The sequence below is a fragment of the Lontra canadensis genome, unplaced genomic scaffold (genome assembly GCF_010015895.1).
Source record: "Lontra canadensis isolate GAN:19392208 unplaced genomic scaffold, GSC_riverotter_1.0 scaffold17, whole genome shotgun sequence".
In the NCBI taxonomy this organism is placed as follows: domain Eukaryota; kingdom Metazoa; phylum Chordata; class Mammalia; order Carnivora; family Mustelidae; genus Lontra; species Lontra canadensis.
Window position 1 is genome coordinate 15,007,874 of NW_022631011.1, and position 22,626 is coordinate 15,030,499.

The 22,626-nt window shown below is 36.4% G+C and overlaps 1 protein-coding gene across 4 annotated transcripts in view; it reads left to right on the forward strand.

The window, feature by feature from the left end:
- Positions 1-20,696, forward strand: part of DSC2 (desmocollin 2) — a 33,543-nt gene extending 12,847 nt beyond the window's left edge. For 2 of the 4 annotated variants that reach the window (XM_032859707.1, XM_032859708.1), the window contains exons 6-17: positions 2,118-2,262; positions 3,205-3,371; positions 6,631-6,765; positions 7,013-7,198; positions 8,884-9,140; positions 9,262-9,404; positions 14,540-14,767; positions 16,751-16,987; positions 17,344-17,468; positions 18,697-18,954; positions 19,610-19,655; positions 19,742-19,856. In XM_032859707.1, the coding sequence (XP_032715598.1) occupies positions 2,118-2,262; positions 3,205-3,371; positions 6,631-6,765; positions 7,013-7,198; positions 8,884-9,140; positions 9,262-9,404; positions 14,540-14,767; positions 16,751-16,987; positions 17,344-17,468; positions 18,697-18,954; positions 19,610-19,645 (1,917 nt within the window). In that variant the 3' untranslated portion in view covers positions 19,646-19,655; positions 19,742-19,856. Of the gene's footprint in view, positions 1-2,117; positions 2,263-3,204; positions 3,372-6,630; positions 6,766-7,012; positions 7,199-8,883; positions 9,141-9,261; positions 9,405-14,539; positions 14,768-16,750; positions 16,988-17,343; positions 17,469-18,696; positions 18,955-19,609; positions 19,656-19,741 lie in introns of all 4 variants that reach the window. The other 2 variants (XM_032859704.1, XM_032859706.1) reach the window with 1 other exon arrangement.
- The last annotated feature ends 1,930 nt before the right edge of the window (positions 20,697-22,626 follow it).

The window sequence follows — 22,626 nt, forward strand, 5'->3', positions numbered from 1 at the left end:
AAATTCTCATGAAGAGAATTATCTAACTTTAACTACCAATATGCATGAAATCCTAATTAGGAGAATATAAGATAATATTCTAGTTAACTGCACCTAGGGAGTTTGGAGTCCTAAGAATTCAAAGTTATTGAAGATTCAGAGTGTGGTATTTAAAATCCATGCTCTGGAAACTTCCAAACAAAACAAAATAGTAGAGAAATGGAAAGATATTCTAGGCTCATGGGTTGGAAGAACAAATAACTGTTAAAAACAATGCCCCTACTATGTGAAACAATCTATAGATTTAATGCAATCCTGATCAAAATACCAGCAGCATTTTTCACAGAACTATAACAAACAATCTAAAATTTGTATAGAACCACCAGAGACCCTAAATAGCCAAAGCAGTCTTGAAAAAGAAAAACAAAATTCCAGACGAAGTTATATGACAAAGCTGTACTAATTAGGGTGCTTGGCTGCCTCATTTGCTGAAAAATGTGACTCTTGATCTCAAGGTTGTGAGTTCAAGCTGATATTGGATGTAGAGATTACTTAAAAAAAAATTTTTTTTTTCAAAAATAAACAAAGGGTGCCTGGGTGGCTCAGTCAGTTAAGCATCTGCCTTGGGCTCAGGTCATGATCTCAAGGGCCTGGGATGAGCCTCACATCTGCATCCAGCTCCCTGCTGAGCAGGGAGTCTGCTTCTCCCTTTGGCCCTCCCCCCTGCTAGGGCTTCCTCTCCCTCTCTCTCAAATAAATAAATAAATAAATAAAATATTTTTTAAAAAGATAAACAAAGTTGTACTAATCAAAACAGAATGGTACTAGCATAAAAATAGAGACCTATATTAATGGAATAGGATAGAAAACCCAGAAATAAACCCAGAATTATATGGTCAATTAATCTTCACCAAAGGAGAAAAGAATATACATCAGGAAAAAGACAGTCTCTTCACAAATGGTGTTGGAAAAACTGGTCAGCTACATGCAAAAGAATGAGAAGAATGAAACTGGAATACTTTCTTATACCATTCACAAAAATAAACTTGAAATGGATTAAGTGTAAGACCTGAAACCATAAAAAGCCTAGAAGAGAGCACAGGTAATAATTTCTCTGGTACCGGCCATAGCAACTTTTTTTCTAAATGTCTCCTGAGGCAAGGGCAATAAAAGCAAAAGTAAACTGTTGGGACTATACCAAAGTAAATAGCTTCTACAAAGAAGAAAGCCATAAAATTAAAAGACAACTTACTGAATGGGAGAAGATATTTGCAAATGACTCATCCAATAAAGGGTTAGTACCTGAAATACATAAAGAACTTATAAATCTCAATACCCCAAAACCAAATAATCCACTTAAAAATGGGTAAAAGACATGAACAGATATTTCTCCAAAGAAGACATACAGATGGCCAACAGAAATATAAAAAGATAATGTTGCTCATTATCAGGGAAATGCAAATCAAAACTACGATGAGGTATCACCTTACACCTGTCAGAATGGCTAGAATCAAAATACAAGAAACAACAAATATCGTTGAGGATGTGAAGAAAATGAACCCTCTTGCACTGTTTTTCTATGAAAGATTTTATTTTATATAATTATTTGAGAGAGAGAGAGACAGAGCATTGGTGGGGGGAGGGAGAGAGAGAAGTGGATTACCTGCTGAGTGGGGAGCTCGACATGGGCGGGGCTCGATGTTTTATGGAAGTGTTGAATCACTACAGTACACCGGAAACTAATATAACACTATGTTAACAACTGGGATTAAAATAAAAAACTTAATAAAACAAAACAAAACAAGCCACAAAATAATCTTCAAGTCTGTTCTGGGAAAATAATAGTAAAAGCTGTTACACTCATCCACAACAGGACAACTCTAAAATTATCTATGTTATTATGTTAGATATAGTAGAAAGAAACCAAAATTATCTATGTTATTATATTAGATAAATGTAAAATCCTATAGTACACTATGAGATTAACCACCTCCTGTGACATTAAGGTTATGTCCACATCCTCAAACATAACAAATGGTGCAACTCACACTGCAGTGCTGAACAGTTTCCAAATTAAAGCCAAAGGAAGTTGGAACCATATTTTAACTTTGCTTTTTTTCTTATATGACTCTTCACAGCTAATTGCCTTTGCCACAACTCCAGATGGATATACTCCAGAGCTTCCCCTGCCCTTGGTAATCAGAATTGAGGATGAAAATGATAACTATCCAATTTTTACAGAAACAACTTACGTTTTTACAGTTTCTGAAAATTGCAGAGTTGGTGCGTACCTACCTTAACAATGTATGGCAGCTTAATGTTTTAATTCACAAATTGAATTTCACTGTGGCCATTGGGAGGCAGCACATTCTGCCGACAAGAATAAGGGACTTGCCTCTCAGGGTTGCTGTGGGTGGAATTTTGCTCTGCCTTTCACTAGCTGTGAGCTGTAACCCTGGGCAAGTTTCCTAGTCTTGACAAACCTTAGTTTCCTTATCTGTAAAATGGGTTTTTGATATGTGAGATTGTTGTGAAGATTAAATGATGCATCACACACTTGGAAAGCCAAGCCTAGTGCCTGAAAACTAGAGAAATTACTCAGTTACTTCCTATGTGAAATAAAATTAATAATTTTACGAGAACACACTCTAAAAAGGTTTTGAGCAGTTGAAGTCTTAGTCTTAAAGAGATGTACTGATATTCCATACTGATTAAATGATTGACAGTACTCTGAGCATTATCATAAAGGTCATTGAGAGTAACACAAAGGTTTTCTTAATCTTATGTCAATGGACCCCATCAGCTGGAAGTCAGAATGCAGTTTTTGAGTCTTCCAGAAAGATCTAACTAAACCAAGAGTTTTGGACACATTTTTGACAATTTGATCAATTTAAGGGCAGACTTACAAATAGAAAAAGGTTAAAAAGTAGTTAGAATTCTTTAGTCTAGAAATACAAAGGCAATGGATGGATGTTATCAACATTTATCAAATTGTACAGTAAATGCAGTAAATACAGATTTGGTCAACAAATTCCCAAAGGTTAGAATGCTGGGATATTTTTTAAAATGATACTGCATATAGAAGTCTGCAAATGTATAAAAACTTATTCTGCCATATAATTAAATGGTCCAAAAGCTTTTTGAGGTAGATGGAAAGGAATGAAATAAAGGGGATGTTGATAATGTAAAAGTTTTGGAAATTAAAGAAGATTTCTCAATATGTAGGTTCTACCGTGGGACAGGTATGTGCGACGGACAAAGATGAACCTGACACTATGCACACACGTCTCAAGTACTCCATCATCGAGCAGTTGCCAGCATACCCCACGCTCTTTTCCATGCATCCAACTACAGGCGTGATCACCACGTCCTCATCTCAGCTAGACAGAGAGGTAACCTAAATATCAACAGACAAAGGCTGATTATCACTTCGCCATTGAATCGTACCTGTATATATGTTGTATAGCACCATGTGTTTGTGAAAAGCACATTGTGAATCTCATTTTATTTTATTTTTATTATTTTTTAAATATTTTATTTATTTATTTGTCACAGAGAGATATCACAAGTAGGCAGAGAGAGAGGGGGGAAGCAGGCTCCCTGCTGAGCAGAGAGTCTGATGCAGGGCTCAATCCCAGGATCCTGAGATCATGACCTGAGCCGAGGGCAGAGGCTTAACCCACTGAGCCACCAAGGCGCCCCATGAATCTCATTTTAGAAAAGTTATTAAGTATGCTGATGGAGGTCATTAACCTTGCAGTGTGCTCATTTTGAACCACTAATTTGTTCTCCCTTGAAGTGTACATTTTACAAAGTCAAGTTTCCTAATATTAACATTTTTACAGAATAAAAACAGGAAGTGTCAAATATGAAAAGTGGAACTTTTCCTCAAATTTTCTGGTCTCAGGACCCTTTACACTCTTAAGTATTATTGAAGATTCCACAGATCTTTTGTTTATATGGGTTATATTTATTGATATTTATTTCATTAGTATTTAAAGCTGACAAAAGTTTAAAATATTTATTTATCCACTCATTTAAAAATCATAAGTTTATTACATGTATCATAAATAACATTTTTATAAAAAACAATTACATTTTCTAAAACAGTAAATAATTTACCGAGAATGACATTATAATGCATTTTTCCAAGCCTCTTTAATACCTGACTTAATATAAGACTGGTGGATTCTCATATCTCCTTCTGCATTCAGTTTGTTATAATACGTAGTTTTAGCTAAAGTATATAAAGAAAATCCAACATGATAGAAAGTTGGAAAAGAGAGGAATATTTTAATAGTGATTTTAGATCATTGTGGGTACTCTTTTGATACTACATCAAAACTTGACAAGTTTTGTTTCATAAATGTGTTTTTTTGCAGTGTGCACTCTAAAGCCTTATAAAGGAGTTTTCATACTTTGTTATATTAAAATCCATTGGTCTGTCTTGTACTCTGGACAATTTATCCATGTATAATTTCTTAACATCCTGTGTTGACCAATTGGAAAAGGGTTTTTCACTGAATTATGTAGATCTTCCATAGATTGACACATTTTATTAAGCAATATAGGAAAAATGTCACCTTCTCACCTCCATTGATATCACAGTGGTTGATAAAAGTTTTCTGGAAGTCTCATTTTTTGGAAACTCTAATATTTGACAACAAATAGTTGTTTTCCTTGAGTGACAGATTCACTTTATTAAGATATAATGTCTTCCAAATACACTAGTCTGAATAATGATAGATGTCTTTAATGTAAAAATGGTATTTTGTGCAATTAAACCCCCCCAAACAATAGCTAGTTCAGTTCATAAATAATCACACAAGTACTTCCCTTGAGAAGGACATCATATTATGTGATGTAGCAGAACTGCTTTATGCATACCTCCCATCTTCACTAGACTGTGGGTTGAAAATCAAGGACTTTTCTTTTTTTTTTTTTTTGTTAAAGATATTATTTATTTGAGAGAGAGAGAGAGCATGAGAGGGAGAGGTCAGAGGGAGAAGCAGACTCCCCACCGAGCAGGGAGTCCGATGTGGGACTTGATCCTGGGACTCCAGGATCATGATCTGAGCCGAAGGCAGTTGCTTAACCAACTGAGCACCCAGGAGCCCCTACACGGACATTTCTAAGTGAAGTTTTATTTTATTTTATTAAAATTGTATTTTATTTATAAATTCATTTGTTTTTACTGTATTTGCCAGTGAGGAATACAGTATCATTTGCAGAGTAAATGAATGAATAAATTGCTGTTATAGCTCCAGAAATTACACAGATTCTTCAGGGAATTAGTGTGCTCAGGAGAAGCAGGTTATAGACCAAATCCTCTTATTAAGTCTTAAGTAGCTCCTTCTAATTAGTCAGTTGAGAACATTGGACTAATGAAGGAGTCTTGGAGTGTTTTTACCCAAGAATGCTGTGCAGATGCTTACTGATGCCAAGATTCCAGCTTTCCTCTGTTCTTTTCAACCCCTTAAGCTCTTTAAACATCACAATTTTTCTTCCATCTGAAGATATCACAAGTTAATATTTAGGTCCCAAACTTCATTTCTTTCTTGTTTTGTCAGCCAGTTGATTATTTTGAATAAATCTTAATTCACTGCCAACAAAACATGTATTTTCTCCTTGAAAGTACACTAGTATGAGTTTTTAAATAGGGCCAGTATTTTTTAACTCTGCATATGTGATTGATTATGAGAGAAGAGTACATCAGGAAAATCGTGTGTAAAAAACAAAGAGATAGAGAAATTTTAGTTTTACTTTTGGTAAAACGTAATAGACAAGAAAGCTTAAGAAGTGACGGAATTAAGAGAAGGGTAAACATTCTTGGTAGAAGGGTAGGATGGTTTTTTACATATTATTTTGTCTTATGAAAAGAGGTGAATTATATAGGAAAGGTCTTAGTATCAATTTTATAGAAGAGAAAACCTAGCTAAAAAGACTTTTCCAACTGCCAGAGAGATTACATTTGTTATTTTCAGAGCTAGGTAAAGAACCCAAGGCTCCTAAAATTTGTCCAGAATGCATTATTATTAGAATTGCTTTTAATCCTTTCATGCCCCAATACTTATGATAAATGAAATCATTATGAGGAGAAACACATTTTTTAAAAAACTGGCATTGAGGCTTCTACCATCCCTGATGAATGTAAAGCCTTAAGAACCAGATTACATTTTCCATAGAGGAAAAAAATATATAGTTCCAGATCTTCTTATAAATGTAAATATTTAAAATTCGCCTTTTTAATGGAAGGCTATTTTACTTTATTATTCAAAACTGGTTTAAGAGTCACTGCTGTATATTTTTCAACTTAAGAATGTACTTTGGATAGGAGATAAAGATTTTGATTAACCGCTTGGCAATTTAAAATGTGCTATGGCTACATCTTCCCTTTTCTGGTGAGTAAACTAAAACCAGTTTTTCTATATTCTATACAGAGTAGCACTTCAAATTTGAGAAACTACTCTATTTTCATAAATTAATAGAAAATTACTTGTGTGAGGAAATTATTCTTTGGCCAGTACATGAAAACTATGAAATTTAATAACGTATTTCTTAAATTTTTAATGCAAGAAAAATTCCAGAGTGTAAAGTAAGATTTCATTTACAATGTTGCTTTCTCTCAGTGCTTAAATTCTTTCTTTTCAGCTAATTGATAAATACCAACTGAAAATAAAAGTACAAGACATGGATGGTCAATATTTTGGTTTGCAGACAACTTCAACTTGCATCATAAATATTGGAGATGCAAATGACAACTTGCCAACTTTTACCCGTACTTCTGTAAGTACGTGATAGTAGTAAAAGAAAAATGTACAACCCAGTGTTAATTGCTAAACATGCTTAACTCCATCCATGCCTGCCCCATGATTTCAAATGCAGTATCCCCACTCCCATGACAGTAATTTGGACTTAGGGCTTAAAATCATGTATATGTAGTCCTTGGAAATTAGAACCGAGTTTATTTCCCACAGTGCTCTATTTGTGACAGTTACTAATTAACGGTTTTTTGTTGTTTTTATTATTTTAGTATGTGACATCAGTGGAAGAAAATACAGTTGATGTGGAAATCTTACGTGTTACTGTGGAGGATAAGGACTTAATGAATACTGCTAATTGGAGAGCGAATTATACCATTTTAAAGGGCAATGAAAATGGGAATTTTAAAATAGTAACAGACCCCAAAACCAATGAAGGAGTTCTGTGTGTGGTTAAGGTAAGAATAAATTAGTAAATTAGTTATTTGCAGCTTATAATGTCATAGATTAGCATACTAGAGCTTAATGAAAAGAGAATTCTGGTAACTATAAGGATAAAATCGATACATAGGTAAATATGAATGCCATGTTCTCCGTATCTATAATGAGTGAGTATATTCAAATTGGAGCACCTTTTATAAAGTCCTGGTATTTAAAATAATATTATGTGTGTGCGTGTGTGTAATAGTATTTACTTTGTAACCAACACCTCTTAACAATTAAAAACCTGGCACAGCTTTGATGTCTATGGGACAGTGCCAAACTTTCCTAGCCCATTCTTTCTGTAGCTGGTTCAGGGAGCCTCCACTTACTGAATTTCCCAAATGGTAAGTTATTCCTGGTGAAACTGATAGGGACAGCATTTGTAGATCCGTTCATTTATATCTAGCATACATTACCACCTTAGTTTCCTTCTCGGTTGAGAATGGGAATCCTCAAGCGTTCAGAGATGCAAATACTTGTGAAACATCCTTCTAATACTATTCTTCAACATCTCAGAAGACCTCCCTGCTAATTCAGGAGCCAGTTAGCCCATAAAGCCACCTGCTTTGGACATAGTCATAGTCTTATTTCTGCTGCATCATTAACTAGAAAATGATTCTATCTTGGGTCCATGCACTTTCTCTTTTGTACATATTCACAAAAAGCGTGAATCAAAAATGACAAATCCTTTTTCTTACATGATGAAAATTAACCGCAGTTTTTGGGTTAATTTCTCTATTTCAAAACAGCAAAAAAATGTCTTTTGGATCATATCTTTCCTCATCCAACCCCTGCCCTGATCCTTAGTATTCTAAGAAGCAATTTTATCTCAGTGAAGTCCAAGACCTGACAAAAAATGACTTTACCTATTCTCATTATAGCTACATATCAGGCAAGGAAAAATAAAAACCTTCCATTAAATTTGGTACTACCAGTTCTTTAAAAAGTAACTGTGATGGAAGAGCTAAAAAAAGGAAAGTGTAATGTCCATGAGCTTTCTATTTTCTTCTCTGTCCTCTCTGAAAAACTTTTTATAAATTTGACCCACATTTTCTACCCCAAACAAGGTACAAATAATTTTCTTCATCTAAAGAATAGGGTAAACTGTCCCAAAATGAATGAAGTAGTAAATAACCATTGGTTAGGGTATAGAGTTCCTTAAGTAATCTCTCAAGTGTTAACATTGAAACACTTTAATTAAATGCTTCTTCTTCTTCTTCTTCTTCTTTTTTTTTTTTTTTTTTTTTTTTAAGATTTTGTCTGTTTGACAGAGAAAAATCACAAGTAGGCAGAGAGAGAGAGACGGGGAAGCAAGCTCCCTGCCTAGCAGAGAGCCCGATGCAGGACTCCATCCCAGGACCCGGGGATCATGACCCGAGCTGAACCCACTGAGCCACCCAGGCGCCCCTAATTAAATGCTTCTTGAATTCATTATCAGGACCTCTGATATTACTCACAGTTGAGGAACAGTTTTTGTTTTGTTTTTCGGGTTCCACCCAAATACTGAATCGGTTGGATTCCCCTCCTCCCAACACCACCTGGTTTCTGGGTATATATTTAATATTTTCCTGACCATTCTCAACACTAGTTATGTATGCCAGTTAGCATGGCCAAATATAGGAAGTCTTGATCTGATTTTCAGCACACTTGTGTTTTGCAGCCGCTGAATTATGAAGAAAGACAACAGGTGAATCTACAGATTGGGGTAGTTAATGAAGCTCCGTATTCTAAAGAGGCTAGTTCACGATCAGTCATGAGCACCGCGACAGTTACTGTTAATGTAAAAAATCAGGACGAGGGCCCTGAGTGTAGCCCTTTGGTGCAAACCGTTCAAATTAAAGAAAATGTGCCAGTGGGAACAAAGAGCCGTGGATATAAAGCATATGATCCCGAAACAAGAAGTAGCAGTGGCATAAGGTATCCTGTTTTAATTAACTCCAAATTTACCATGTTTTTAAAATTCATAATTTGTTTTGATGCCAGAATTATAATTTTGCCTATGATATGATTTGCTACTTTAATTCATCTTTACTAATAGGTATAAGAAATTAACTGATCCAAAAGGGTGGGTCACAATTAATGAAAACGAAGGATCAATCACAGTTTTCAGAAACCTGGACAGAGAGGCGGAAAGTGTCAGAGGTGGCATATATAATATCACAATTCTTGCATCAGACAAAGGTAAGAACTACTTACCTTTCCCCCTACTTAACATCCTCAGTTTTTAAACCAAAACATAGATTTGCAATGAGCTGCATATATACATATACATAAATACATATATACACGTATATATCTATTTGTGTTATATTAGTTACCATAAAATACATCACTAGTTTTTGATGCAGTGTTCCAAGATTCACTGTTATACACCACACGCAGTGCTCCATGCAATCCATGGAGCCCTCCTTAATACCCACCACTAGGCTCAGCCATCCCCCCGCCTCCCTCCCCTCTAAAATCTCCAGTTTGTTTCTCAGAGTCCACATTCTCTCAGTTCATCTCCCCCTCCGATTTCTCCCAAGTCACTTTTCTTTCCCTTCCCCTAATGTCCTCCATGTTATTTCTATGCTCCACAAGTAAGTGAAACCATATGATAATTGACTTTCTCTGCTTGATTTATTTCACTCAGCATAATCTCCTCCAATCCCATCCATGTTGATGCAAAAGTTGGGTATTCATCCTTTCTAATGGCTGCATAATATTCCATTATATATATGGACCATATCTTTATCCATTTGTCTATTGAAGGGCATCTCAGCTCCTTCCACAGTCTGGCTCTTGTGGACATAGCTGCATATATTCCCCAATGTATTTCTCCCCAGAAGATATAGAGCAGTTGAAAGGTTTGCTATAATTTATTAGCTCATGTTTGCTTTCTAATAGCACCCTCAGTTTTATGTAATTGTAAAATAATTTAGTAATAGAAATACTGGAAATGATAATTTTTTAAAAGTAAACAATCATTGAAAATTGAGAAAGTTACTCTAGTCAAATTAGCTTCAATTTATCTAGTTGTGTCTTTTAAAATATTCACTTTGGCAGGAGAATTCATTGCAACAGAGAACATGCTTGTTGCCTGATAGTGCATTCCTAGAAAACTGTTCTGTCTTTTTACAGGAAACTCTCAGTATACTTAGGGATTAAATTCTGACTAAGGACATTATTTAAAAATAATCATAGTCATGATTAATGGTATATTATAAAATTAGAAAGAAAAACACTGTGAATCCATAAAACCATATGAAAGATAAAATATTCTGTGAGTACTACAAAATGGAGAGGAATATGACCACAGTGGTTATGTATGAGATCTATTTAGTGCATGACATACATTTGACTTCAGTGCCTCCATAAACTAAGTATGTTAACTACAGCAAACATATATTATTACACTATAGCTTACAACATTAGAGTTTAGAAGCAATTTTGGAAGATGTTTTAGGTATTTCGGTTCTATCTAAATGAATGAGAAATGGTTCCTATCCATTGATTGAATCAGTAAGGTTGTAGTTATTATTAATTTAACTTTGATTAATTAAAGACTGTCCTTTAAGGCCTCAGGTTCCTTTGTCCCTTTGTCAGGACATGCTTTTTGGTCAAAGGCAAATGAAAAAGAAGAATAACATGAAAATCAAATCTGTTCTGTTTACATTTTTAACAGGGCTTGGCAAATGGTTTGTTGATAGATCAGATAAATTTATTGTCCGGAATTAAGAGATTTGGGATATAATTTTATTCTACATTCTCCTTTGTCGCAGAGGAGATAAAATAATTGAGAGGTCAAATATTTGTATGGCACTTAGATGAGCTAATCATCCTTGTGGAATAAAATAAATGCATCACGGGGCCCCTTCCCATTCATTTCTGTTGAAGAGGGTAGGGACTGAATGTTACCATTTATTTTATGAACTCAGATCATACAAAGGGTTTTTTGTTTGTTTGCTTGTTTGCTTTTTCTGTCTTTATCTTTTTCTAAAATCTGTGCTGACTAATTTCTTTTGGACCCTACCACCTGCTTCCTGATGAAAGATGGTGTCCGTGAGCACAGACATTAGGTCCATTCTCACTTCCTATCCTCCTGCTTCTCTATGGCACTTGCTTCCTCTTTCTGAAACCCTCTTGCAAGGCATCTGTGTATAAATTTTTTCACACTTTTCTCTCTGGTCCATATGCTTTCTGGTACCACCTTCTGCTCTCCTGAACACAGCTATTTCTTCAACTTTAGATTCAATTTCTCTCTTCTTCTCAGTGTCTTCTCAGATTAAACTCTCTTGGTAGTGTCACTCAGGTGTATCCTCTATATAGCTCAGTTTTAGATTTTTTTTTAAAAAGGTGTTATTTATTTATTAGAGAGATGGAGAGAGAGCACAAGTAGGCAGAACATCTGGCAGAGGGAGAGGGAGAAGCAGGCTCTCCGCCCAGCAGGGAGCCCGATGCGGGGCTCGATCCCAGGACCCTGGGATAATGACCTGAGCTGAAGGCAGCAGCTTAACCCACTGAGCCACCTTGGTGCCCCTTAGGTTTTTACCTTTGTTGGATTATTCCAGCTTTGGGGAGGAGTGTGTTTTCAAAATTTTTGAAACATTGAACAGGAGGGTGCCATGGACAAAACTCATGAAACCAAGGGTAGTTCACTTTCCATGACTTCATATTTGGGATTAGTACTTACTCAGATAGAACCATGTTAATATTAGAAGGCGAGCATTGCATGCCTACATTCCAATGAATTAGAGCATTATTTATTTAGTCAACATTAAAAACAGCGCTGTGAAACACTGTGAACTAGATGTCTAAGATCTTCGGTTTAAATATTGTACACTGATATGAATCACAATGCCTCAAAAAATGGAGTGTACTGTACAACTGTAAATGTTTAATGGAAGTGAGGTTCAGACATTTAGCACAGTAGTGGAGGAGCAGATGTTGTAGAGGTCAGTTTTTAAAGACAATGTAGTCAACCAGGCTCAGTCAGGAAGCCATGTGCTTTCAACTCTGTGTGCGGATCCAATGTCAAGAAATGTTCAAGACATTCCACAGTCCCAGTTTTCAGAGAGAGCTAGAACACAGCACACAGAGAGAGAACAGAGATGTTGAGAGGTGAAATTATTCTGCCCTCTGAAACGTATGACAGGTAGATAAAATACAGATCTCCCTGCTTCCTTTGTCTCCCTTTCCCTTCTCTTTTTTTAAGTTGTCCAAAGTGAGAGATTGTTGCATTATTTCCTATATCTCATTCCTTCTCTCCTGGTTCCCTTTTCTTCTTGCTGGTGCACATTCTTTACTAGTTCTTCAAAAGTTGTTGTCTAGGGGACAAACCCTACCCATTTTATTCTGAAGAATATTTCAATGTCATTCTCCTGCTCGATTTGATCATTTGACTTGATGTAAGGTTTTGAGGTAGGTCTTCTTTCCCTCAGCACTGTGAGGGGTCATACTCCATTATCTTCTGGCATCTCATGTTGCTGAGGCAAATTTATCTACTGTCAATCTCATTATTGTCCATTTGTAGGTAATATGTCTAGGCGACTTTTTTGGCTCCCTGGGTTGCATTTTATAGTTTTAATACAGTGCTTATGGTGTGAGCTTATTTTTATTTATATAGCACTGCCATCAGAATATATTTAAAAAAAAATCCTTACTTCTCTTTAATTCTGGGATATTTTCAGCAATTACCTCTTTCAATAGTGCTTCCCTGCCATTCTATTTATTCTCTTCCTCTAGAATCACTATTAAAGGAATGTTGTTGTTTTAGTTCTACTGGAATTTAAGCTATAATTTCATTGCTCTTGAAACAGTTACCCCCCCCCTTTTTTTTAAATGTCTTTGAAGATACTAAATATACATGTTTCAAAGATGTCTTGCATAGAGTGAATTAATCTTCAGTTGGGTGGTTTTTTTGGTTTTCCTTTTAGCATTGCTCTTGCGCATTCTGGAATTTCAATTTGCAAGCTTTACATGGGAGGTGTCCAGTTTGATTTCTCCTTTTGGTTTCTTCCTCTCCACTTTACCCCATAGCAGTCTTGTAGTTGTTGCCACTTTGTCCTTTTCTTTTCTTTTTTTTAAGATTTTATTTATTTATTTGACAGGCTGAGATCACAAGTAGGCAGAGAGGCAGGCGGGGTGGGGGTTGGGGAGAAGCAGGCTCCCTGCGGAGCAGAGAGCCCAATGCGGGGCTTGATCCCAGGACCCTGAGATCATGACCTGAGCTGAAGGCAGAGGCTTTAACCCACTGAGCCACCCAGGTGCCCCTGTCCTTTTCTGGGGCCCGCATTTCAGAACCGGTCTCCTTGTCCTTGATGACACTGCAGGTATCACAGGGCCTGTCACCTTGGTCCAGGTTATGACTTCAGGGCTGCGCCTGGTCTTCCAGCTTTTCCAGGTTGGCAGTTTTACGTAAGACACAGCCCCAGACAGTAGGTGGCATAGGTTGGTTTATCCTCTTGTCCATCGCTGATGTCCCAAGGCCTCCTGATTAAGCAGAAAGAAGTGATCTAGAGGCAGATGTCCTGATTTGTGTTCAGCTTCAGACTAAACAACTGTGTTACTGATTTGGGGCCTGGACCCACATCTCCTTCATCTTTGAATCCCCTAGATTTTCCAGTACGGTGCCCTGTACAAAGTAGTTATTCAGTAAATTTTTATTAGACATAGAGACCGATGTTTTCCTTAGGCTACAGCCATGGGGATTAGTTTGGTTTACAAGTGATTTTCTACTTCTGGAGTCTTTTTACCCTTCAAACGTTTCTAGGTACTGTTTTGTTCTTATCTTCCAAATGCATATCTTCTCCCTTTTGGTTCCCCTGCTCCAAAACGTTAGACACTTTCTATATGCATATGAAATTCTGAGGTTGGCTTTCGGGGACCCTTAGCTCTTCTCTGTGGTGTCAGTTCCAGCCAGTCTGCCTTACCCCCTCATTCTGTCTAGAACATGGTTATACATACTGTGCTTTCCCACCTTCTCAAATATCCCTGTGCTTGTAACTATACCAGAAGCGCCCTCGGTCATATTTACTCCTTTAAAAAAAAATCAGTCAAGGGGCGCTGGGTGGCTCAGTGGGTTAAAGCCTCTGCCTTCGGCTTAGGTCATGATCCCAGGGTTCTGGGATCAAGCCCCGCATCAGGCTCTCTGCTTGGCAGGGAGCCTGCTTCCCCATCTCTCTCTCTGCCTACCTCTTTGCCTACTTGTGATTTCTGTCAAATAGGTAAATAAAATCTTTAAAAAATAAAAACAAAACTATTTTTTTCGATGTACAAGTTTCCTAGTAAAAACCCGGAACATTAAAAAATTCATATTTTTACATCCAATTTTCTAGATGGGAGAACCTGTACTGGAACACTGGGAATTATACTTGAAGATGTGAACGATAATGGCCCCGTGATACCAAAACGGACAGTAGTAATCTGCAAACCCGTCCTGGCATCTGCGGATATTGTTGCAGTTGATCCCGATGAGTCTGCGAATGGCCCGCCCTTTGACTTCCGTTTGGACAGCGATGCTGATTCAGACATAGAAAGAAAGTGGAGATTGAGAAGAATTAACGGTATGTGAATGCCGTTAAAACCAGCTTAGTTCTTAGTCTGTACTTCTGACTTTAGCTATGAGAGGATCTATGGTGACAGGAATGACAAAAATGAAGAGGCCCTCTCTCAGCTCTTAACTCCTCAGAGGGTTCCGCGTCTCCTAACTGAACTGCCCACAGGCCCTGAAGTCTTGGTCGCCCAGCACTTCAGCTTTCACGACTTGAGATCTGCTATAACCTGAGGGGCTTTTCCTTTGAAGTGTCCTTGAATGTGAATTTCAACCCCATGCTTCCAAGGAATATTCCTCCATTTTCTTTTATGACAAATTAGAACACAAAGTTGTAAGCCAAGGGAAGGGGAACAGGAAGGGAAAAGGAAAACAAGGATGTGTAGAAGCTATGGTGACAAGTTAAGGCCCTGTGTCCCGAATCCTGCTCTGTGAACTGACAGCATTTTCAGTCTTTTTAATAATATTCCTGTGTGTGTGTGTGTGTGTGTGTGTGTGTGTAAGGTTATCAACTGTTCTTTCTCGGGAAGAACTAACCTTACTTTTAGATTTTCTCCATTCTACTGATTTGATGTCATAACATCATTTCCTTTTAGATCGTGTGAAAGGAGGTAGTAATTTTTTTTTTAAAGATGTTTATTTATGTATTTATTTGACAGAGAGACAGCCATTGAGAGAGGGAACAAAAGTAGGGGGGGTCGGAGAGGGAGAAGCAGGCCTCCCGCTGAGCAGGGAGCCCGATGCGGGGCTCAATCCCAGGACCTTGGGATCATGACCTGAGCTGAAGGCAGCCACTTAACGGACTGAGCCACCCAGGCACCTCAGTAATTCTGTTTAATATTCCTGCTTTGTACAGTAAACATTGGCAGGCTTATGTCAGTCAAAATTTTGTTGCTTTTAAGTTCTACTCATCTGTGAAATAACCCCAAAGTCTGGGAAACACCAAGTTAGGAACATATTCCAATGAGTCTTTGAAGTCAAATAGACTAGGTTAAATGCCGGCTCCACTGATTATTAGTGATGTAAATATGACCATGCTATTTATTCTCCTTGGGCCTTAATTTACTTATATGTAAAATGGGATTATTTGGGGGAGTAAACAAGATAATGAAAGCATCAGACCATGGCACGTTATACATTGTAAATTTTGGTTTTGTTAGTCTTCTTATTTTTAACACATAGACTTACCAAGTTAACCATGCTTTCTTCTAAAATGGATTTATCCACTGATTCCTTTACCCAAACACCCAAATTTATATTTAGAGCTTCAAACACCCTCATAATAAATGGGACAGTTAAATGGAGAAGGTTTCTTCTTAAGAATGGGCATGTGGCATCAACATTCAGAATAGTTATATATCTTTGGATCTATACCCAAGACTGAATTGGATATTGACCTGGATATTTTCTACCCTAAAAAAATACATCAGAACTATAAAGTGTACAGTTGGTCCCAGGGTCCTATAGGATTTTGAGACACTACAGCATCAAGACAACTCACACATACCAGTGTGTTCAAGGTCAGCCATGTTCTAAGCTGTCAGAATCAGTCTCTGACAGTGAGTCACAACTTTATATCTGTTTGGCACAATATATGAGAACAGAATAAAGGGAAACATCCAGAATTTCAGATTATTGCTCTCTGATAAACCATGTATATAAGAAAATTTCACTGAATGGTGATATTAAAAATTTTCAAAGATATGAGTGCTTTAACACCTATTACTTGTGATAAGAAGGGTTTGTTTATGGACAGAAAAATATATTATTATAAAAGCCAAAGGACGTTTATGTAAGAGGCAGCAGAGAGAAACTTGGATATGCAGTATGTTTACCGTTGCTGTAGATGAGAACTCATCAGTCCATTTACATTCTCAGTCCTGTAGCCTTTGTGCCTTCCCATCAGGAAGGCCTATTTGTCGGGAAATATGGCAAATATCCTAACGCTAGAAGAAATTAGTGACATTCTCTATCACTCAGTTTTATTTTCTTTCAGATACGGCAGCTCGTCTTTTCTTTCAGGAGGACCTTCCATTTGGAACTTATCAAGTACCTGTCAGAGTTACAGATAGACATGGCATGTCGCTCATTACTCCACTAACTGTTAAGTTATGTGACTGTGTTACTGAAAATGACTGCACGCTTCGCACTGATCCAAGGATCGGCCACGGAGAAGTGAGACTTGGAAAGTGGGCCATCCTTGCCATATTGTTGGGCATAGCCTTGCTCTTTTGTAAGTCCCTTCACCAACTTGAATAACAGCCTTTACGATAACTTTAAAGACACATTCTTAGAATCAGCACTGCTACCTGTAACTGTTCATTTGTATATAGTTCTAGTTCTACTTAACACAACATACTGAATTTATTTATTGAAAGCACTGTTCTTGTGTTACTGCAGCACAGACATAAAATTCAGTGCAGAAACATGGCAATTAGCACGTCTTTGTGGCATACCAGCTTAGAGCAGACTTTCTCCACAAGCCACCATATTTATATTTTCTGGAAAGCTGACTTTGTGTGAGTCATCCTAAATTCATAACTCCATATTGCTTTATGATCAACTGAAGTAACTTCTCTCATCCTCCAGGTATCCTGTTTACCTTAGTCTGTGGAGGTACTGGGGCAGCTAAGCAGCCCAAAGTATTTCCTGATGATTTAGCCCAGCAGAACCTCATTGTGTCAAACACGGAAGCTCCAGGAGATGACAAAATAGTAAGTAGTTTGTTCTTTTTAAAATAAATACAAAGGACAAATTGGCCTAACCAACTATAATTATCTTTTCTGAGAAAAGTTCTTTTGAAATCAGGTAACTGACAATATATAAAATTTCATCCGTCCTATGGACTAGATAAATGATGTTGATTCTCTTGATGATAACGTGGCCCTTCAATGTGGGCGTATAGTGTTACTTAAGAGTTAAAATCCTTTTGCATGTCATTATTATTTCTACTTAAAATGTTTCATGACTTCAACTTTAGGTCCAGTCTTTTTTATATATTGAAACTGCTGTTTGTGTTGTAAAAATATTTCATTTAATTATTCACAGATCATCAGCATAATTATTTTAATTTTTTTTTCTGACAACAGCAATAAAATGACTACGAGCTTTGATCAGTGTGGGAAGAACTTTAATGGAGTCTTTCTGGTTCTAATATGGGTTAGAAAGAAGCCTGAGGTCAAACATGAAATGACAATGCTAGCAAGCGACTACAGAGCTCCAACTTTGATTTCTAGCCTAGTACATGGATGAGGGACTTGTAAATTTTCTATGGAAAGCATAATGATGATAAGAACTGGAAAGATTTAGAAAACAAAAGTAGTTGACATCTAGGAAGGTATTGGAAAAAAATAAAACTTAAGAGTTTCCCACAAAAACGCAGCATAGAAAGTTAGTGCCCAGAGCTTTGTTGTTCTTATTTTCCCTGCTGATTTATTTTTCTTTATTGAGATCACAGGATTTATTATTGCAACTAAGATTTTTATGGCAACTCCTTTTTCTGTATTTTTGTTTTAGTTGAGGGGAACGACATTAAACACAATAAAAATACTGATCGCCCTTTCTGTTTCTTGTTCTAGTCTAGTTTGGTCCCTGTAGGTGAAGGAGTGAATTTCAACCAAGCAGGGTAAATTCACATGAGATGTTGATGCCAGAATCCTGATTTTGAGCTTTGAGATTTTGGAAGGATTTAAGAAATGAGCTTGTGCAGTATTCTAAGAAGTTTTTAAAGAAGGAATATACATTTAGCTTTCTGGATTTGTCTCAAGGTGTAGACCAGTTGACATCTGCAATTTGTAGATGCATTGGACGCTGTACTCAGGATTGCCAAGACAGATTTAGTTCTTGCCTTCAGGGAGCTTACCTTCTAACACAAAAATGTAGAGCATTATCTGCATGTTGTTGTTGCTCTTCGTTTCTGTATGCAAATTGTTTGCCTTTCAGTGTTCCACCAATGGTTTCACAACACATACTGTGGGCAGTTCTGCTCAGGGAATTTGTGGTACCATGGGATCAGGAGTGAAAAACGGAGGGCAGGAGACCACTGAAATGGTGAAAGGCGGACACCAGACCCTGGATTCGTGCCGGGGAACTGGGCACCATCACACCCTGGATTCCTGCCGGGGGGGACCTGTGGAGGTGGACAACTGCCGATATACGTACTCCGAGTGGCACAATTACACTCAGCCTCGTCTTGGTGAAGTGAGTTTCCCTGAGTGTCCTACAAATTTATTTTAATTTCCTTTCAGCTTTCTAAATTATTTCAATTTAGTGGCCTGACCCTTGTTTTCAGTTAATTATTAATTAATTGTAAAGTTGTTTTTCCTAATTTTGATTTAGTAATGTTCAGTATTAAGTGGAAATTTACTTTTCCCCTCAGTTTGTTTCGTTTTTCATTCTTAGAGAAATAATGTTAGATGATACTTAGTTATTAGATATGAAATATCCTATTTATTTGGTATAAAAACAACAGAAAAGAATTGTTATCCCAGTTTATGTGTTTTTTTTAAAATATACAACTTATCTGTACGATATTTAAATTATTTTTTTCCATGATTTTGTGTTAATATTTCCCATGTGACAAATCGTTATCTTAGAAAACAGAAGCGTGGTACAAGGCAATTATAGCCTTATGGTCACTAAGCCTATCTGGAAAGATCTGAGCCCACCTAAATTTGGATTCAGTTTAATGGCTGCATCTCACTTTTGACATGATTTTGAAAGGGAAACTAATGATCACCTAACCTGAACCCTCATATACTTGCTGCCACATATGTGAGTTTTTAGAGACATGCTGTAGAGTGAATTTATAGATGATTTATGATATAGACCAATCATGTGCATTTTTTATATGTAGGAATCCATTAGAGGACACACTCTGATTAAAAATTAAACAATGAAAGGTAAATCAAAGCCATTATTTTTATGTTAGTAAGTTTTGGTGTTTAAAATAATAATAATAAAATATATTGTGTTTCTCCTCTGGCAGAAGGTGCAACTGTGTAATCAGGATGACAAGCATAGACACGCTCAAGACTATGTCCTGACGTATAACTACGAAGGCAAAGGATCGGTGGCTGGTTCTATAGGTTGTTGCAGTGAACGACAAGAAGAAGATGGGCTTGAATTTTTGGATCATTTGGAACCCAAGTTTAGGACACTAGCAGAAGCATGCATAAAGAGATGAATGTGTTCTGATAAGTCTGCAAAAGCCAGTGGCTTTATCTCCCTCCCACCCGCGCTATTTTCATTACAGCCCATGTTTTTTAAAAAATTGGATATGCTGTTTCAGGTTTTCCCCTCTTTATTTCAATGGTATCTCTTTAAACATATGCATATTTACAGAAAAAAGCTGTAAATACGTATACAAATCTCCCAAGTTTTGCATAGTTATTAATTAGTTGTCTTCTACCCAAGGAGACCTACAGATAGAAAAATTAAAGAAGTCTGTGTTACTGTTTACATTTGGGTATAATGACAATAGCCAATTTATTATGCCATCGAATGTAATGAGTTCAAATGTGTGTCATACACTACTTAAAGGATAACCTAATAGAAAATTGTAGAGAACTCGCTTTAACATTAATTAGTTGTTTGTACGGTGTTTGAAAACTGCTATTCTCCTAAACATTGTAAAGTGTGTATATTGCATCCTTGATAATGTTTTATTCTTAGAACATTACCTTTCTTTCTAATGCAAAGGGAGCGTCCCAACCAGGCATTGACTGGTGGTAATACAACTCCATTTTGGTAGAGTTTAGTTTCTGTTTTACTCTATAAAATCCTGTGCTGAATCTACGTTTCTCTGTTAATCTACCTTGACAGCAAAGTTTAAGTTTAAAAACTGCTTTAAGGATGTGTTTTTACTTCTGCAAGGTTTTGGTCCTTGGTCTCTCTCTGTTTCTTTCTCTCTCTCCCTCTCACTCTCTCTCTTTTTTTTTTTTTTTTTTGGTCTTTATTTTTTAAATTTCTACTTGGGTTGGAGAATCTAAATATTTTAAAAAGCCACTTTTCTTCTAAAGTGAGTGATTCTGTTTGTGTTTTAAGTAAGTGTACTAGTCTCTGTTTTTCTTGAAATCAGTGTGGTGCTGACATTACTGTTTCAAGTATCTTGGTTGTTGCTTCGTTATATCCTCAACAAAGGAATTTAACTTTGTCATTGAAACTACAAGTAAGTCATGCTTTTATTAGATGCAACATTCTGTTGCATGTTAAAATTAGAATGTGGATAATTAGTATATAATAGTGTTTACAGTTCCTATCTTCAATGCAAGGATATAGTTTTTAAATGCGAAATAATGACGGTTTTTGAAATAAGCTTTGAGGTACAGGGTTCGTGAAAGCTCTCCAGGAGTAAGTATTTTATAACTTTTTAGATGAAATGGCTAGTTGTATCTATGTGTTTAAGACGTTGTTTTTGTTGTTGTTGTTGTTTTCATGTTTTAAAATTAGAGTTTTTAACAAATGTAGAGTGGGCCAAACTATGTATATTTTGAAACAATAAGACAAAATTAAACTGAACAGCCAACCAAATTCCAGGCCAGTTTTCACAGTTGATTTCAGTGAATTTTCTATGTGTACTAACTACATGAACATTTTAAATGTATTTTTGATAGTAACAATTGTTAATAATGTGCCTATCTTAAATTCACAAGTCTGCCTTATAACAATTACTTTTAAAGATTAACACTGGGTAATTATTCCATAGTCAATTTTATCATTTTAATAGTTTTATTATTGTTCAGTCAAAAATACTGTTTCTCAAAGTTATTTTAAATAAATCCTGTCTACAATGTTGTGTTTTGCTAGTTATGAGAAAGTAAATCAAGTAGTTTCAAAATATTAGTGTAAGTTTGTTAATCATGTGCCCGATATGACCTTATAAGATTTTATTTGTCTTACTTTGAGCAGTGAGTCTATTCTTTAGAATTGTGTTCTACATTTTTCAGAATTTTAGTTTGATGTGGAGAGATCATTGGTCCATTGTCATCACCACATGTACATAATTTTGCTATTCTAAAGGTTGTCATGCTATGGGATATTGTTTAAGTTACATGGTTTCTCTGTGTCCGTGTTTTGTTTTGTTTTTTTTTTTTTTAATTTCATCATAAAATGGGGGATAATAGTATGACTCCTTTCCTAGGGTGGCTATAAGACATTTGAATAAAAAATGGTTTTTAAGCATGAAATTCATATAGAGTTGTCCACCTAAAAGGCACTCCTATAATACTAAATGATTTAATTTTTTATTTTATTTTTTAAAAAAGATTTTATTTATTTATTTGAAAGAGAGAGACCCAGGGGGAGAGGGAACACAAGCAGGGGGAGTGAAAGAGGGAGAAGCAGGCCCCTGCCAAGCAGGGAGCCCGATGCTGGGCTCCATCCCAGGACGCTAAGTTCATGACCTGAGCTGAAGGCAAATGCTTAACCAACTGAGCCACCCAGGTGCCCCACTAAATGATTTAAAATATGTCACATGTACAACCCAATTCATACTAACAAAGATCAATTAAGAAAATAGAATAATTGAAAGCTGGTTTTTTTTTTTTTTGCTTTACTTTTAGAATGTCTGTCAGTTGAGAATATGTCTCTTCATAATGATTACCTGATGACTGAGACTTATCTATCCAATGGTTCAGAACAAATATTGCAAAGATTTCTGAAGTATCTACAAAGGATTGCCTAATCTGAAATACTGTGAAACTATTTAGTTCCAATTGGGTGGAAAGCAGAACATCTACGAAAAATGGGCACTAATTCTAAAACACTATGAAAGTTATATATGCTTAAGATTCTTCCTGCCATGCCCTTCCTAGGCTTCTCTCCTAGCTGGAAAGGTTGCTTTTCTCAGAGACAAGCAATTGCTTGCCTGGG